The following is a 17,272-nucleotide window of genomic DNA, read 5'->3' on the forward strand; positions in this document are numbered from 1 at the left end:
AGTTTGTTTCTCTTGTCTGATTCTATCTCAGATGGCAAGAGAGAAAATAGACAGTCAACTGAAAATTGACCTACAAGCAGCACCAGTGGTACAAAATATTCCCACAGTGTCTTGTATCATGGCTAATCACTAGCTGATTCAGGGCAGCAACATGTATTTTTGGTTTTGAAACGGGGGGATAATAGCAAGTAAATACTGTACAGATTGAACAGAGGAGCAGGAGGCCTGACTGAAGGATATGGGTATTGTCATTTTGGTATGTTTGTAATTTTAAATGGAGAAAGACATTTCCTTACAAGGTCTAGTCTCATTGTTCATGTTGCATTTTCCGGACTTTCATTCACAGGGGACTCTTTCTTCCTCCTGCTCGTCTTTGTTAAAGAATTCAGTTTGTGCTGACCGTCTCAAATAGCATCTCCAGTCAGTCATTTCCCAAGACCACAATAACAAGTGTGTCTGATTTAGAGGACAGTAAAGCAGAGGTTCAGTTGCAGCCCCATTTCGTCTTTGTATTCAGCTGCAGTGTGCATGCTGTGTGGAACGTTGATGTCGGGGTTAGGAGATTTTTTACAGTAGAGTATTTCACATCTGTACCTATTCAGAGCCCTGATGTTTGACTTTAGCTTGATCTATGCCTGAGCATGCCGGTGTCAGCAGCCAAACACCTTTCCCTTTATCTCAGGGATAATGTTGGATAGTTGAACGAGGATCAGGAAGCTGTCAGAACCTGCTCCTGTCTACAGGTGTGGTCTCTTTACAGATAGCACAAGGGAGGAGCTTGACGTAGCTGTTGTGTATTTTGCATGTAGTGACTAATGTGAGACTGTTGGTGTAGTGTCATTAGGAGAAGGGGCAGGGGAGAGGCTTCACACACGTCACATTGGCAACAGAAAGGTGTGGTTATCTGTGGGAAAGCATCTCGGCCTCTTTGCACATGCCTCGACAAAACTGCTGTACACTCTGTGCCTCAACTCCAGTTTGTCAAACGAGGAAATCTTTCAAGTCTAACAGATAGTTTTACATTTTAAATATCACTCTGTCGATCCCTTTGAAACCGTCTGCACATCAAAAACAGAACCAGGGTGTGAGCTAAAGTTTAATTGAATGTTTTAGGCTAAATTTGTTTAAAACTTGCCAACACTAACTGCTGCGTACACTTCAACACTATAATTATCCCACATTAACACATTGCATTTGTATGCATTCCAGCTTTCTATTGTTGAGCTTTGCTAACTGCAAAGTTGTAATTTGGCTAAATGTGGAAAGTTTTACGTTGAATTTTGGTCAGCAGTGTATCACGAGACTGTGTATGGATAGCTCTTGTCCTGAAAGAAACTCTGCTGAAAACACAAATACCAGTGCAACTAGAATCCACAGAAACGCAGACCATTTAAAACACCAATACTTCCCTACAAAGGGTAACGGAAGTAACCACAGCTTTGGTCAAAATTGAATTATGACTGAATTAAAACCTTTTGGATATCTGTTCTATATCTGGATAAACATTGCAATATTTGTTTTAGGGCGGCATATTGTCGACTCACAGCAAGAGCGTTCCTGGTTCAAATCCAGGGTGGGGGGTTTGAACATTGGTTTCCTCCAGGTTCTCCGGCTTCCTCCCACAGTCCAAAGACATGCACATTAGATTAATTTGTGACCTTAAATTGCCTGTAGGTGTGAATGTGAGTGTGAATGGTTGTCTGTCTCTATGTGTCAGCCCTGTGATAGTCTGGCGACCTGTCCAGGGTGTACCTCGCCTCTCGCCCAATGTCAGCTGGGATAGGCCCCTGCCCCGCAACCCTCAATGGGATTAGCAGTTAATGAAAATAAATGAATTAATGACTATCTGTTTTATCTTGTGACCAAATGTCCTGGTTCAGTTATTTTCTGTTTTAGAGAAAAAGAATGCAAATTTTGCAGGAATTTTTAGGGTTGACCTAAATGCTTCAACCTTCAAAGCTTCAGTAGTTGCCATGGTAATCAAAGTCCAAACCAGAATTCGAATGCTCTGTTTTTCTATACCATTACCCCAAAAATCTCAAATAGACCATAGATTCAGAAATAGTAATCCAACATAATTCATTATGTATCACCATTAATTATTATATATTCTCTGACAAGGACATGTGAACTTAAAAAGTGATAGGCCTAGTTTTGTAACTCCGACAGTTTGACCTCTCATAACAGGCTTACAGATGCACTAGCAAGATGTTTAAAGACAATGGAGGAATAGTTTCAACATTGACAAAGACGGCCCCCAGAAAGCTTTGATGCCCAAAAAACGGTATTTGGGACAGACTTGGCATGCTTTCACACCTATCAATCAAACTCAAGTTCGTTTTCCCCCTCAGTGCGGTTCGTTTAGGCAGGTGTGAACACAGCAATCACACTCAGGTGTGCACCAAAACAACCGGACCAAGACCTTCTTGAACCGGGTCTCAGTCCGGTTATAAACGAACTCTGGTGTGGTTTGTTTGTGGTGAGAACGTGTTTCGACCTCGACCCAAACCAACTGCAGTCACATGACACATTGTTTGGGTTAAACATGAGCATGTTACAGTCCTGGAGGATTATTAATGTGCATCTCCTCATGTACTGCCTTAATATGCACATTCAGTACATCCAATGCATCAAAACATTGTTTTCTAGTTGGAGCCGCGCCTCGTTTTCAAACTGTATGGTTTGACTAAAATGAACAATGACAGCAATATAGTCCACGATGAGCAGCGCTAAAATCAACCTGCGTAGTTGTCCCTCCATTGTGACATTAGAAAGTGTCACATTTATCTTGCAAGTGTACTCTTCTTCAGCGTTTGCTTTACTTCCTGGATTTTTCCCACATGGAAATTCTGACCAATCAAGAGCAGCTTTCTCGCCCAAGGCATTTGATCTGGTCTGCTTGTAAATGCTGCTGTGAGAACATGAACCAACTCCAGGCAATTATACAACATTGTGACAAAATTAGTCCCTGATTCAGACCAAAGGAGACGACTCTAGGTCTGAGAGCAGCCTTAGTAACTACAGAATCCAAAGCAAGCTGCAGAAAATGTAGTGACTGTGCTCTGACTTGGGTTCCCTCAGATTTGGGATTCTACTGAGCCAAGGCAAACTGCAGTAAGGGTATTACAATGAATGCTGTCAACCTCTCTAGTTTAGGACAAATTTTATTTTCCTTCAGGACCCCCGCAGAGGTTTGCGTACCTTTCCCTTCCCCTGAGGCAGCACACTGTTAGTACAGCAGAGTGAATCATTAAACTTTATAACATGAAGCTGGAAGTTTGTTGCGGCATTTTGTTTCCCCCTCCTGGTATCATCACAGAATTACCACAGTCACTAACATGCTGCAGCATTATTTTGCATAAAGGGATGTTGTCCAGTGTAGCAGTAGGCGACTGTGTCTCCTCTCTCTTTTACTTGCTGCAGCATCAAAAGTAAGAAATCAGTGTGGCTGTTTGAGATGAGTTCAGCCTGCACAGAGGTTTGTTGCACAATCCAATTATACCTGGGAAAGCTTAATGGCCCAACTTACAGTGTAAGCAGCATTCAGTAGGGGTTGCAGTGCAGAGGCTTACATTTACCAGTCTTTGTTTTTCTAAGTAAGCCCATGTAGTATGTTAGGAATGCTGTGCACAGAATTTTTGTCATAAGCAGATTTCTTAAAATTGTTTGGGTCTCAGCCGAGGAAATCCTAGTTTAGAGATTTATTTGTAGCCGTGTCTTAACTGCACCCCTCGGTTTCTCTTTGGTTTGCTCCATGGCCAAGGTGAGCTGACGGGGAGTCGCTGAAGTAGATATTACAAGTTAAACAAGACGGTTTCAATCTTTTTTTCTTTAAGATTTGAGTCTAATCAAAGAAAAAATGCTCTCGCTTTGAGCTGTGATGTTTTTTTGGGACATGACATGAAGTGGTAGTTCCTGACAAGCGTTTCATGAGGTATGTTTATGAATTGTTAGAGGTAGGTGTTTGATTTTTTTGTATTTTATTAGGAAAAACTGATATTTTGCCTTTTGGGCAACGTGAGAAATATTTTGTCATCATATGCAAGCAATTAGGAATGTTTATGGGGGAGATCACCCTCAGGGAACCGCAATCAGAGCATGTCATGGCTGACACTACATAAATATTTCTCACACCTTGACAACACTTTTGAGTGATTTGTGCATGTTTGCTCACACTGTGATATTATATATGACGCTTTTATGGTTTGTTGTGGTTGGTTAATCGTTGCAGTTTGTCATTATATCCTCACACAGTGTGTTGTTGTTGCTTGCCTTCCATTCTAGTGTCTTTCAAGTTTGGTATTTTCCAACCTGGAGTCTGTTTTCCCTTGGTCTATGTCTAAGTGACTGATGAAGACAACAGTTTTTGAAACTGGTCAAGTATTGAACAAGAGCACTGCAGCCAGCAGTGGCAAAACAGGCTGCATTGTAACAACTCTGTGCTTAATTTATGTTTTTGCCCCTGACAGAAAGTGTCGAACAACATTAGGAAATGATCCCCACAGAGATAGACTTTTTTTATTAAAGAGTAAAGCATGATTTATGGGATGGCCCTCGACACTTTTGATGAGTGGCACTCAACAGAAATGACGAATTTTCAACAGAAAAAGTGTCACTCTACACTTTTCTTTCATGTCATGTACCTGGGGTATTTTGTTATGTCACTGACAATGTCATATTTTGTCGCATAATGTGATTGGTAGTGTTATTAACATCACTGTGGAGATAGTAGTCTTTAATCCGTCTCTGTCCAGTGAAGCAGCCGTCTGTCAGCAGCAGCTCCTGCAGAGCTGAGAGGACAGCGTCCAGCTAAACTGCCTTCACCAGGCTGATTAACAGAAATATTTATGATGTCCGCACCACAGGAAGACATCATTATTGATTCATTCATTTATTTCCCAGGACAATATAGCAGGTGAGGGGAATCTGCTGATCAATCAATGTAGATACCATTAGTAATTTGAAAACCCATATGCAGCAGGACGTGTATGAGATTTAAACAGCTGTCTGTGCAGATTATACTTAAATAAACACGACAGATATATAATTGGACCGTTATAAAACATAGAAGATGACTAATAACTTTTCACAGAAGCATAAATTGAAAACGTGACTATTTAATTTCTGTCAAGTGACACTTATCAAAAGGGTTGAGCGCCCTCCCATAAATCAGGATTAGGATCCTTTTTGTTTGACCGGAAACAGCCCTGAAATCTTAATCGCCAAGCTCACCATATTCCATTTAAATTAACAGTTATTTTAGCGTGTATAGAGCCAGCATATGTTCACACCTAACTGGGTGAATTAAGGATTTATTTCAACCAAACCAGAGTTTTGTAGATTTCATTTTGTTTCTGTTGACTTTGAATGAAGTGTGATTTACGTTGATGAAATAACTGTTTATTTAAATGGAGTCTTGGGGGGTTTGGCAATAGTGATTTCGTGGCTGTTTCTGGTTACACAAACAAGGTCTATCTGTGTAGGGATCTTTTCCATAATGTTCTCAAATATTCACAATAACAATCGGAGCCTGTCAGTGGCAAAAACAAGCACATTTAGAGGACATGCTGCACATTGAGGGTGCGAACATGCCCAGACTTGTTACACTGCAGCCTTTTTAGCTCAACGCTGGACCAGTTTCAAAAACTGTCATTGTTCACATAGAGACAAAAACATGAAAAAATAGAGTCCAGGTTGAAAATGATCAAATTTACCCTTTAATACTGTTGCAACAGGTATAAGAAGAGATCCAACTGCCTGTTTAAAATAATCGACAGGTTGTTGGTGAATTTAGAGTACTGGTTTCCTCAAAATAACCTGAGTTGTAATAATGGACGGTGTTTAGGTTGCAGGACTTTGTTACAGTGATGCTGTTAAGACCCTCAGACAAAAGGTCTCCAGGTGTTTTTGACTGTGGGTCAGTGCAGACAGCCGGTGACTTGACAGCTGGTATGCCACTCAGCTCAGGAATGTGCTGGTCATTACGTGGCTGCTCATGGTTCACCTCTCTCACCCGAAACATGACTGGTTTGATTGTAGGGTCCGCTGAAGAGGGCCTTTGTCAGACCCTCGGGGACCGAATGGAATCCACCGGCTCACCTGCTAAGTGCAGGTTGGCTGCGTACAACCTCAGCATTTCTCTGCCCTGTACTGTACAGGATGCTGCGTTTCGTTCTGTCAGATGTGATAGAACAGTGAATGCATCCATCTGTCCTGGATGCACATTAGAGCTTGTTTTTGGTTTTTTTTACTAGAAAAATCTCACACCTTGGTTAAATCAAAGCTTGTTAGAGGTTAACAATCCATACAATAGGTGCTAAACTTGTTAAGAAAATAACGCATTCGCTGCACCACACAATGAGAACCTTGTTCGGACTGTATGCTTGATTGCTCCCCTGACAATAGATGACTGTAAATTTTATTGCCTTCCTATCAGCTTTAGGTCGCCACAGTTCTTTGCTAATCTTCTTGCCTGTCACCAGACCTCTTGGTGGAGTGCCAGAGCACGTTAATAAGAAAAAAAACTTGTTTGGCACTCAAGCAGAAGTGTTTTCCCTCGTTTATGCCCTCTAGAATGGTGGTTATCTAAAGACAACTGTAGGGCTGCAACTAACGATTATTTTCATGGTTGATTCATCTGTCGATTATTTTCTTGATTAATCAGTTAGTTGTTTGGACCATAAAATGTCAGAAAATGGTGAAAAATAGCTGTCAGTGTTTCCCAAAGCCCAAGATGACGTCCTCGGATGTTGTTTTTTTTGTCCACAACCCAAAGATACTCAGTTTATTGTCAGAGAGGAGGAAAGAAAATATACAGATTTAAGAAGCCGTAATCAGAGAATTTCAAGTTTCTTTCTCTTAAAAAAATGAGACAAATCAATTGATTATTTCAAGTTCACACAACCTGAAACTAGAGGGGCACTTGGAGAGTGCAGACCTCTGCGAAGGTGAATAATCCAGTTTTCTATGACATGTAAATCTGTAAGCACAACCTGGACCTGCTCCAGTAATTTAATCGGTTCCTCGTTGGCTCATGCCACAATCTTTCACCATGTTTCATGAACATCAGGCCTGTTTAGCCCCCTTTTCAAACAAAAGTAACCGTTCAGACATGGTACCTAGACCCTAGCGTTTCCACAGTGAACAGTACTCTTAAATGTGGGCGGGGTTGTTGTGACTCACCGCTCCGTCCGAAGACACAGATGGAAGTCTGCACTTTGTTTATCGCCCACAGAATGAGGCTGCACACCAACATTTTCAAAACAAAATAAAACAGGCTGCAGTGAGAGTCTCTCTCCATGGGATATTTAAAAATAGCAGCTTTGTGCATTTAGTCCTTCTCAGGCAAGCTCAGGGGTTTAGTGTTGCTGTAGCCCACAGGAACGACACTTCATGATGCTTTTTTTCGAGTGACGATTAGCATATATGCTGTTCACATAACCTGGCCGAAATTAATATGTATAAACACTTGAAGATCCACTCATTACTAAAAGTGTATGTCATATAAAAACTAAAGTGATGGTCAAAGTTGTCACAGTGAAATTTAAGGGCTAAGTTGTGGCTGGTTTTGAGGCTCATGTAACCACTGTTCATACTGTGGAGAGTTTTATAAGTAAACTGTAACTATAAAATGAAAGGGTGTTTTGCTGTCTCTCACAGCAGCTGGAGTCTGAGACAAAAATTATTTAATTCACTGGGCCAACTGCCGGCAACTTTTAAGGTGGAACGTTAACTTGTAATGTTACTCAATGCATGAGTTGAGGACATGATCCATCAGCACACCTGAGCAGAGTGACCGTCCTCTACTGGCCAATCAGACTGCAGTGTTCACAGCTCCACCTTTTAGATCCAGATCTGTGTGCTAGGTACCCAAACAGAGGGGGGACCAACATGGGACAGTATGGAACGGTTCTATTGGTACCATCCACAACTTTTCACAGTGGAAACGGAAAAAAGCAAACTGAACTGAACCGCACTGCTCAGTGGAAACTGGGCTTTTTTTCTGTAATCCTGCTGACAGACAGACAAACTAAGCCAACTAGTTGTATTTGACACGTGTTGCTGTCGTCCTGTGGAATCAGCTTTGTGCCAATACAATCAAATAAAGTTTTGTTTGATTGTATTGGCACAAAGCTGATTCCATAACGTCCCTACTTGGGCAGTCGCAAAGCTCATTACCCAAGGCTTTCAGGAAACAGGGTGCCCTTGCACCCCAGAGAGCAACCTGTTACCATAGTAATGGTAGAAATGCACGTCTGCTGCACAAGAGAGGAGATGGGAAGACAAGAGTCCGGCATTTCATCTCATCATTAGCATATTAGCCCCTTAGAGCCAATGAGACGAGGCAAGGTGCAGGAATACTCCAAGGGGACTGGCTGTGACAATGGCCCTCCTCCTCCTCCTTGGTGTTCTCCTCCACCCCCTCCCTGGGGTAAAACCCCCTGTAATCCTGAAGGAAATCTCCCCTCCACCCAAACTATTTCTGCCCAGAGAACTTAGTTTTAGTCATGACCATTCTGTGTTGAACATTATGATTTGGAGTTGTTGGTCAGTGTGTGTTCGGATGTAGTGGATCAGAGCTGTGCCGTGATGCTCAGAGCTCAGCGGCCTGCATGTCTCTTTATTTTGGCTTGTCTTTGAAGTGTCTGTGGAATGTGGTGCCTGACCAGCACACGGCTGCAACTGGCCTCACGTTCAAACTGAGCTCCTGGCTAAAACTGTTGTGTGGTCCTTCGGATAACACATTTCTTCTCTGTGTCCATTCTGAATCCCTTCATCCAGATGTTTGGTGAGTCAAAATGAACCGTATTTTATGTTTTAATCACTTTTTGTATTTTAAACTTTTGACTTCTGTGTTTGACGGCCGTCACACCTGCTGCCTTTTGTCATGTGTCCGTGAATAACTGGGGGACACGTTCGGGTCCTTATGACCCTAATACTCTGTTATTGTTGTTGTCTTATCATCCAGTATGAGGTCATCCATCATTTAGGTTAAGCCATGATCAGCAAGACTTAGCATTTCCCAACTAAATGCAAATTAATCTCTCAGGGAAAGACTTGAAGGTGCAACAAAATCATCTGTGAATATTCTGATAAAGTATTATTAATTAATTAGCTATTACTTTGTTGGATGAGTTTGATTTTGTACACGTATGTGAGCTGTTTGTTTTTGAATGAGGACTGGTTGGTACCGGATACATTTGAAGTAAAATGGGGCTCTGAGCTGATCAGAGAGCAGTCTCTCTGTCCCCCTGCCCCCCATTCCAGCCAACTGATTCACTTTCCTAGCATATCTGTGCTGGCCCAGCTGTAGCCCTGACGATAGGCCTAATAAAACCAGCCTCATTTGCATACCAATAGCAGGCGCCATGTGTGGCTAGCTCCTAGTGGCCTAGAAACACGGACTGCGAGGAGACAAGGAAGACTGGGCTCCATGTTGGCTTTTCTTTGTCCTCTAAATAGGCCTTACCTTTAATCCACTATTAATTTTGTGGAACTGTCCCACTTTATCGAGCTTAACCAAATCTCTGTCTGAAAATACTCAATCTATAAAATTACTGTAGGGTGAGAATATAACATCTTATGTTAGTCATTTCACTCAGGAGTTTGTTTTTTAGGTTTCTGTCTGAAGGAAGCTGTTGTTTGGAGCTCTTGTCATCAGATCATTGAAGGCCTTTAGACAAGGTGACTGCGGGGGCAGGACCTCCTGACCTCGTGGCTTTGTAGGGCAGGTCCAGTCCAATGAGAACGAAAGCAAGCAAAGCTTTGTCTCAAATTCTTGACCAGTTCAACACAGTTGCCTCTCAGTAAAACTAGTTACAGAGGTCTAACATATGATACTAGATTGTCGGGCTGCAACCAAACATTATTTTCATTGTTGATTAATCTGTCAGTTATGTTCGTGATTAATTCAACAGTTGTTTGATCAATGAGTTGTCAGAAAATGGTGAAAAATGTCTTTCATTGTTTCCCAAAGCCCAAGATGACGTCCTTAAATGTCTTGTTTTGGCCACAGCCCAAAGATATTCAGTGTATTGTCAGAGAGGAGGAAAGAAACCAGAAAATATTCACATTTAAAAAGCTAGAATCAGAAAATTTTGACTTTTTTTTTTCTTCAAAAATCATCAGATTAGTTGGGGATTAACTTAATAGTTGGTAAGTTGAGTAATGAGTTGACTAATTAATCATTGCCGCAACAATTAATCAACAAGTCCAGTGATAGAAAATTAATTGGCAACTATTTGGTCGTCAAACAACTTCTTTAGTAATTTTTTAAGCAAAAAAGTGAAACATTTGCTGGTTTCATGTTTCTGAAATGAAATTGTCAGAAATGATGATAAACTGAAGTAGCGTTGTCTTTTTTGTCAGAGCTGCCAATTAATGAAAATACTATGGCAGTGTAGCCAGGTGCAAAATCCAAAATGACAGGTGTCAGTTTTTTGCTGAAGGTAAAATGTGCCTACTAATCATATTCCAGATGCAAGGGAACAAAAAAATCACACATCACATTTTTTTTAATGAGATGCAAAAATTCTCATTCCCCCCAAAATTGTGAAACATATCGCAATCACAGTATTTGTCTAAATTTGGGCTCTGGCAAATCAGACAGCATGTGTAACTATTTTCTGACAAATTATTGACTATTTAATAATCAAAAAAATAATGAGCAAACTAGAGATAATGAAAATAATTGTTAGTTGCAGCCCTACGAAAAGTAGAAATTAAAAACCATTTCCTGGTGTTTTAAACTTCCACTTAAACATCCAATATGTAATTTTCTGCTGCGACTAGTCTCTCAAACAAAACAGGAAAAAAATGGTACTCCGTTTCTCGTGGTTAGGATTCCTTGAGTGTTTATCGTTCAGGAGGTTTTTACCGCAAGCCGAATTATCCGCAGAGGTCTCTTCCTCTCCAGAACAAACAGACCAGTTGAATAAAGCCAGTAAAAACACTGAATAAAGCAGTTTCACATTACAAATCAGTGTTTCTCTGATGCTGTTCGGCATGTCGCGTTAGCGGCCGCTAGCCCACCTCCTGCTAATGTGTGCTCACCTTTTTTCTATGATAGCTTAAGATCCAGAAGTTCAGGAGGTTTTACCACGAGCCGAATTATCCACAGAGGTCTCTTCCTCTCCAAAACAAACGGACCAAGTGATTTAAACCATTAAAAACACTGAATAAAGCTTAGAAATCAGTGTTTCTCTGATGTTGTTTGGCGTGGCAGAGGCTGGAGCTGAATTGCCGTTAACATTTGCTCAGCTTGCTTCTTTGATAGCTTAACATCCAGACATCTGATAACTAAAACCATTTATCCCTTTAAAACAACAAGTTAAAAACAACCAAGATCTAAAGTGTGCATCGTAAGTTACATATTGTGTATTTAAATTAAAAGTTTCTTTGATAAGAGTCAGACGCTGATGCGATTCAAATAGAAACATAATCTCATTTAAAACATAGATCTTGAATTAGTTTGACTCTTTTTACACAAGTAGAAAATATATACTCAAATAAAATGTTCCCCATTTAATATTTGCACAAACACAGCTACATTAACACCCCTATAGGTGCACTAAATGTCCCTGATATAAGGGCTGTCTGGGAGGCAGACGACAGCTTGGATCGAGGGGTGATGTGGCTGATCTGATTGTGTAAGAGATTCTCTGCTCTGTTAAGCCCCCCTGCCCCATGCTGGGCTTGTGTTCCCTCTGGGGACCATATGGCAAGTCTGAGCACAACCAGCTCACCTCAGCTGCGCACGGTTTCAGTAATGAGCCTAATAAGAGACGAGGAGAACTGTTTCACTCTGGTATTGTCTCTGTGATCCGTCATAACAGGGTTATTCTCACCCTCTCAACTTCCATGACACTCCAAACTGTGACATCATGACTATGCATTCATGCGACCAGGAGAGGGGGCTGTAACACCAAGTATCAGCAGACATGTACGCTCCTGTAGGCTGCACACTACTGAGCACTCTGTGGTAATTCAGCTGGATCAGAGATTTAGAGAACCTTTGTCTTAGTGAGCCTGTTCAGACACTGACTTCCCCAACATACAGATACACATATAGTGAGCACAAACTTTAACAAATGTCAGATGGTCTTTGTCTTGTCTTAAGTCCAGTCAATTGTCTACGAGCTCTTAGTGTGTGTGTTCCTCCCCCTGCTGCCCAGGAATATGAAAATGGTGGATATTGTAGCTCAGAAAATGCCCTCTGAGAATGACGTGCATGTGGCGAGAAGCTTTCTTACGAAGATTTTGCGAAGTTCCATGAGGTACGGTTCTGTGGCTTCATCGTAATCAGTAGTATCTCTTCCCCTTTTTTTTCCACTCCCTGTGCCCCTCATCATATTAATCATCTGTCTAGTGATAATATCATCTTCATTCCTGCCTCTCCTGTGGTTTATTACCTGCCCTCATTGGCATGTGTCTGTGGATTGTCTTGTGGTTCATGTCATTAGACGAAAGATGTGCATCCCATTTGTTCAGCATGCAACACACTGTCAATTACATGTATACACACGTTCATGTCTTTGTGTTGATGAGGAAATGAAATTTGCTTTAGTGTCATTTTAAGCTGATGTGTTCTGTTCACATTTTCCTGACATGCAACACAGAAAGAATCGCTTCAAAGGGTATGTTTCATATTCAGAGCAATACAAAGTTTTGATGAAGATAAAAAGTGTTGGAGTAAATCGAAAATGAAGCAAAAAGCACTTCCTCAGTACAGATGCAATAAAATAAGTTAATGTTTTCCTAACTTTAAGTTTGCACAGATTCATATGTGCGAGCACATCGTGTTTTCCATATGGGCCAGGTCTCTAATCCAGGCTGTGTTTTTTGCCCTCTCTGCAGGCGGAACGAACCCATAAGCAGGCCTCACTCCTGGCACTCCACCAAGTTCAACGAGAGCCAATCAGAGACTGCCAAAACACAGTCTCCACCCACGCAAGTCTGGCACACCAGATATGATGCAAGGTAACTCTGAGATCTTCAAGTTTGCCTCTTGACTCTCAGTGTTTAGACATCAAGCATTTTAAGATCAAGAGTATGTGATTATGCTTAAAACACTTGGGTTGTTGTGCTACACACACTTTATATAACCGCTATCTTCTGCTGAATAAAAGGATTAAAAAAAAAAAAAAAAGTTTTGTGCATCTCAGATAGTAAAGACTCATGCATTCTAGGGTCAAATAGACATACATTTAGGCTTTAAGTTGTGTTAAAGTTGTCTTTATTCATGAGGGTGAAAGGGGACCACGTTTAACTACAGCGTTGTTACAACATAGAATTGAAAATTTAAACACAAAAGTTTTAACATATCTGCTGCATCATGACGTACAAATGTTACACATCGGTGGTTTGCAGAAACATCAAATGCCAACATTTATTCTGGGCTGGTTTTTAAATAGACAAGATCCCGTAAATAGCAACCAGATTTTTAAAAATTCCCTCTGACCTAGATTTTAAAAACGAACAGCCTGCAAAACCACCCTGTACAATAAATAGAGAGCAAATGTTTTTCTGTTTGGTTGCTGATGAAAGGATCTAGCGAGTGTTGCGAATCCTGCCCTCAGTGAGGCCATACTGGCCGCGGTGGATAACGACGTAAAGAAAAGGACTTGATACCAGAGGGGTGTTAAGTGCAACAGCAGCAAAACGAAATCAAAACGTTGGTTTATAAACTTTCACCCAACTCATTCAGTATAATCTAAGTTTGATTTGTTCACCTGTACGCTCAGTACTTCTCGAACACATGCATTATAGCTAAGACCTTACTATTTAAAACACTTGAGCATAAACAGTCTCACACACAGATGAGTACATGCCTGCACTGTTTATGCAGAAGTGTTTTAAGTAGTAAGATTTTAGTGAAAATGCATGTTTGGGAAACACTGAGCACACGACTGGATAAATAAGTAAAGGGTTAGGGTGAGTGAATGAGTGATTTAAAAATGGTCATTTTGTGGGCAAAGTACTCTTCTCACTGTAAGAATCTGTAGTTAAATGGCTAATTTTGCAGCTTGTTATTTGTATTTTCTCACTTGGCTGTTTGTTTTAACCTCCAGCTCATCCTCCACTGATCTCTCCTCTGGCTGGGAGCAAACAAACCTGCGCAGAGTGTCCGACCAGTTCAGCTCTCTCGGCAGTATGGACAGTCTAGAGCATGTCTCACATCCGTACCCTGCCGGTCAGCTGTCACCTGCCAAGTCCAACAACAGCATGGAGCATCTTGGAGGAGGGAAACGAGACTCAGCCTACAGCTCCTTCTCCACCAGCTCTGGCACGCCAGACTACACCCTCTCAAAGAGCAACGCTGCCTCGACAGAGAATGTGCTCTATAAAGTCAGTCAGTGGGACGCAGGTGGAAAGCCTAACAATGGCAGAAACAGCCAGAGCCTGATCGAGGGAGTCAAACAGGACGACAGGGTGGCGTATTTCCAGATGCCAGGAGTCAACTCAGGCTGCGCGGGTCCACAGGCTGAGGATTCAGCCGGCTCCCGCCACTCCACTTCAAGTAGGACCAGCTTGGGACCTGTTTGGCACGTCCCTGAAAAAAAGAAGACTGCGTCCCCCTCTCCTCCCCCTCCCCCTCCACCTGCACGCAGTGACAGTTTTGCTGCGACGAAGGTACATGAAAGGGGGCTCATTATAGCTCACCCTGAAGGACCTGAATCACACGCACCCTCTAAGATTTCCACAGAAAATCGCCGCAGCCACAACCCATCCCTGAAAAATGACAGCGACGGTTCTTACACTTCATCTGATAAATCAAATCACAACCAGTTCAGCTCAAACAAGCAGTACTCCCTCTCCAGCAGTGATGTTCGGCAAGGCCAGCCCCACCATCAAAGACAACATAGTGACAAAAGCACTTTTTATTCTCAGCCCTGGGCGATGTCTGTTCCAAAGCCACAGAACGTAGGTGGCTACTATTGTAGCATGCAGGAACTGCCAACAAACGGTTCTGCACAGCACTTTGGTCAGAACCAGAGAAGGAACGTAAGCACCTCCCTGTCAACCACAGCCTCTGACCAAAACACAGACAGCAGCGGACATAGCCGATACTACTGTGTCACAACGTGTCAGCCCTCGCAGCATAACCCCCAGCCCATGTCGGGAAAGTCAGAGGACAGGAAGAGTGTCTCAGGCGTGGAGCTGGCACAGACTGGAAATGAGCGTAACTCTCTCAGCCCGCAGACGGTCACCAAAGTCAAGTATCATCTGCCCCAACAGCAACAACACTCCCCTCACAGTAAAGACAGTAATGGATACAGCAAGCATCAAGTTACTACTGTACTAGAAACCTCCAAATCCAGCTCTGATGATAGGGGAAGTCAGAGAGGACAAAATGCAGAGGCTCAGTTCATGAGTTATCCTCCCAGCAGACATTCTGATCAGCGGAGATCCCTGTCACTACAACAGAGAGAATCACCTCCAGACATGAGACATCACAGCCAAGGGAGCAACAAGATCTGCCCCCAGGCGACCCCCATGCTTCACTCTCTGTCCCTGGATGCCGCAGGCCAAGATGAGAGAACAAGAGGCCCAAACTCTGAAGAATCCATTGAAAGCAAGCAGATGAGACGCAGTGACCGTTTTGCCACCACATTAAGGAACGAAATCCAGATGAGAAGAGCGAAGCTGCAGAAAAGTATGAGTGCAGCTGCTCTTCCTGGTACCGAGGGCGAGGCTGAAGATGATCAGGATGTCTGGAAGTCCCCTGAAAGCACCACGCCGGCTTCTGCAGATGGCTCCTTTACAAACTCCTACAAAGATAATCTGAAGGAAGCACAAGCGAGGGTGCTGAAGGCTACGTCTTTCAGGAGAAAAGACCTGGTCTTGGTGGAGCACCCTGCGGCTGAGGCCTTACCTAGCTACCCCTCATCAGGGCTGGCCAGGAAAGATGTCACCCCTCTGCCAACTGTCTCGGAGTCTGTGATGAGTAAGTCAGGGCCTGCTGCTGGTCAGGTAGCTCGCATTGGTGGCCGCAAGCGTTTCCCTGCAGAAAAGAAGGTGCGGTCTTTCTCTGAACCAGACAAAATCCACGAAGTTGGGGTGAAGGAAGATCTCCCTCGCAATGAAAGCTCCTCACTAGACCAGCAGAAGCACAAAGAAAGTGTAAAACCAGTTTTTCCCAATCACATTCCCCCACAGAGCTACACAGAGAACCCCACAGAGACAAAGACCCGAGGTGTTGCCTCTGCCAGTGAAACAGAGGACACAGTGAAAGGCATCAGGGGCAGAGAGTTCACTGAAGAGGTCCAGGGAGGTCCTCACTCTGCAAACAAGCAGTTCCTCCCAGACCAGCAAAGACTTGGCACCTTCGCTGAGTACGAGGCCAGGTGGACTATACAGAAACCCCCTCCAGAAACAAGAGCCTCTGGACGGTACCGATCAGCCGATAACATCCTTGATCCAGGACCAGAGGAGAGAAACAAGAACGCATGCTTCCACGAGAGATCCCGTTCATCTCCTTCAGCTGACTTCTACGGACAGGTGAGGCACAAACGCTGATTGTTTGCAATCTCAAAAAGGTTTGAACAAATGTTTTATTGGTATTTTCAAAATAAAACCCTTTTCCACTGGACTAAAAACCTGCCAACATCTGGCTTTTGTCTTTAGTGGGAAAGGTTACAACTGGCATTCACTCCAGCTCCGATCGGCAGTTATGAAAATACGACACTAATTTTAGCCCCTTTAACGACACAGTGCAATGATGGGCTGCCACAAAATGCTGTCCGTCTCTGTCAAAGCAGTGTTTGAATATCATTCGAGTTTAAGAGAGCGACTGAATAAGTAACAGATATAAGTGACATTTTCAGTGGCCTTATACTGGTCTCTCTTGTTAACCAATCCGTTTCCTGGCCTGTCTGTGACATTGAACGTGACACACCAGAAGAGGAAAAAAAAACAGAAAGGCATGCTTGTCTGGTTCTGGTCTGCTGGCAATCAGAAATCACCTATTGTTACGGGTCTTCCCACGTTCAAAAATCCTGCACTTGCACAAGTTTTGACAGTAAAAGGGTTTAAGAGAAGCCTCTTGGTTGTAAACTGTTTTTAGTCACTTAAAGGTTGCAACTGTCTCAGGCCCACAAGGTGGCTTTATATCCCATGAAGACAAACACTGAAGTGAAAGAAGCAGGAGCAGAAAGGACTGAGCCAAGTCAAATATTAATCCATGTTTGTTCATAATGACACACCCTCAGCTTAAGGAAGAGAGAGGGGCATCAACACGCTGATGTTTTGTTCACTGCTGGAAAACCAGGAA

At 42.7% G+C, this 17,272-nt stretch overlaps 1 protein-coding gene across 3 annotated transcripts in view; it reads left to right on the top strand.

Annotated features, from left to right (window-relative positions):
* The window catches only part of shroom2a (shroom family member 2a), a 57,477-nt gene that overhangs the window by 20,812 nt on the left and 19,393 nt on the right, over positions 1 to 17,272 (top strand). For 2 of the 3 annotated variants that reach the window (XM_078168554.1, XM_033621996.2), the window contains exons 3-4: positions 12,856 to 12,978; positions 14,070 to 16,500. In XM_078168554.1, the coding sequence (XP_078024680.1) occupies positions 12,856 to 12,978; positions 14,070 to 16,500 (2,554 nt within the window). Of the gene's footprint in view, positions 1 to 8,534; positions 8,789 to 12,173; positions 12,276 to 12,855; positions 12,979 to 14,069; positions 16,501 to 17,272 lie in introns of those variants that run through there. The other variant, XM_033621995.2, reaches the window with a different exon arrangement.

This window comes from Epinephelus lanceolatus, chromosome 6 (genome assembly GCF_041903045.1).
Source record: "Epinephelus lanceolatus isolate andai-2023 chromosome 6, ASM4190304v1, whole genome shotgun sequence".
In the NCBI taxonomy this organism is placed as follows: domain Eukaryota; kingdom Metazoa; phylum Chordata; class Actinopteri; order Perciformes; family Serranidae; genus Epinephelus; species Epinephelus lanceolatus.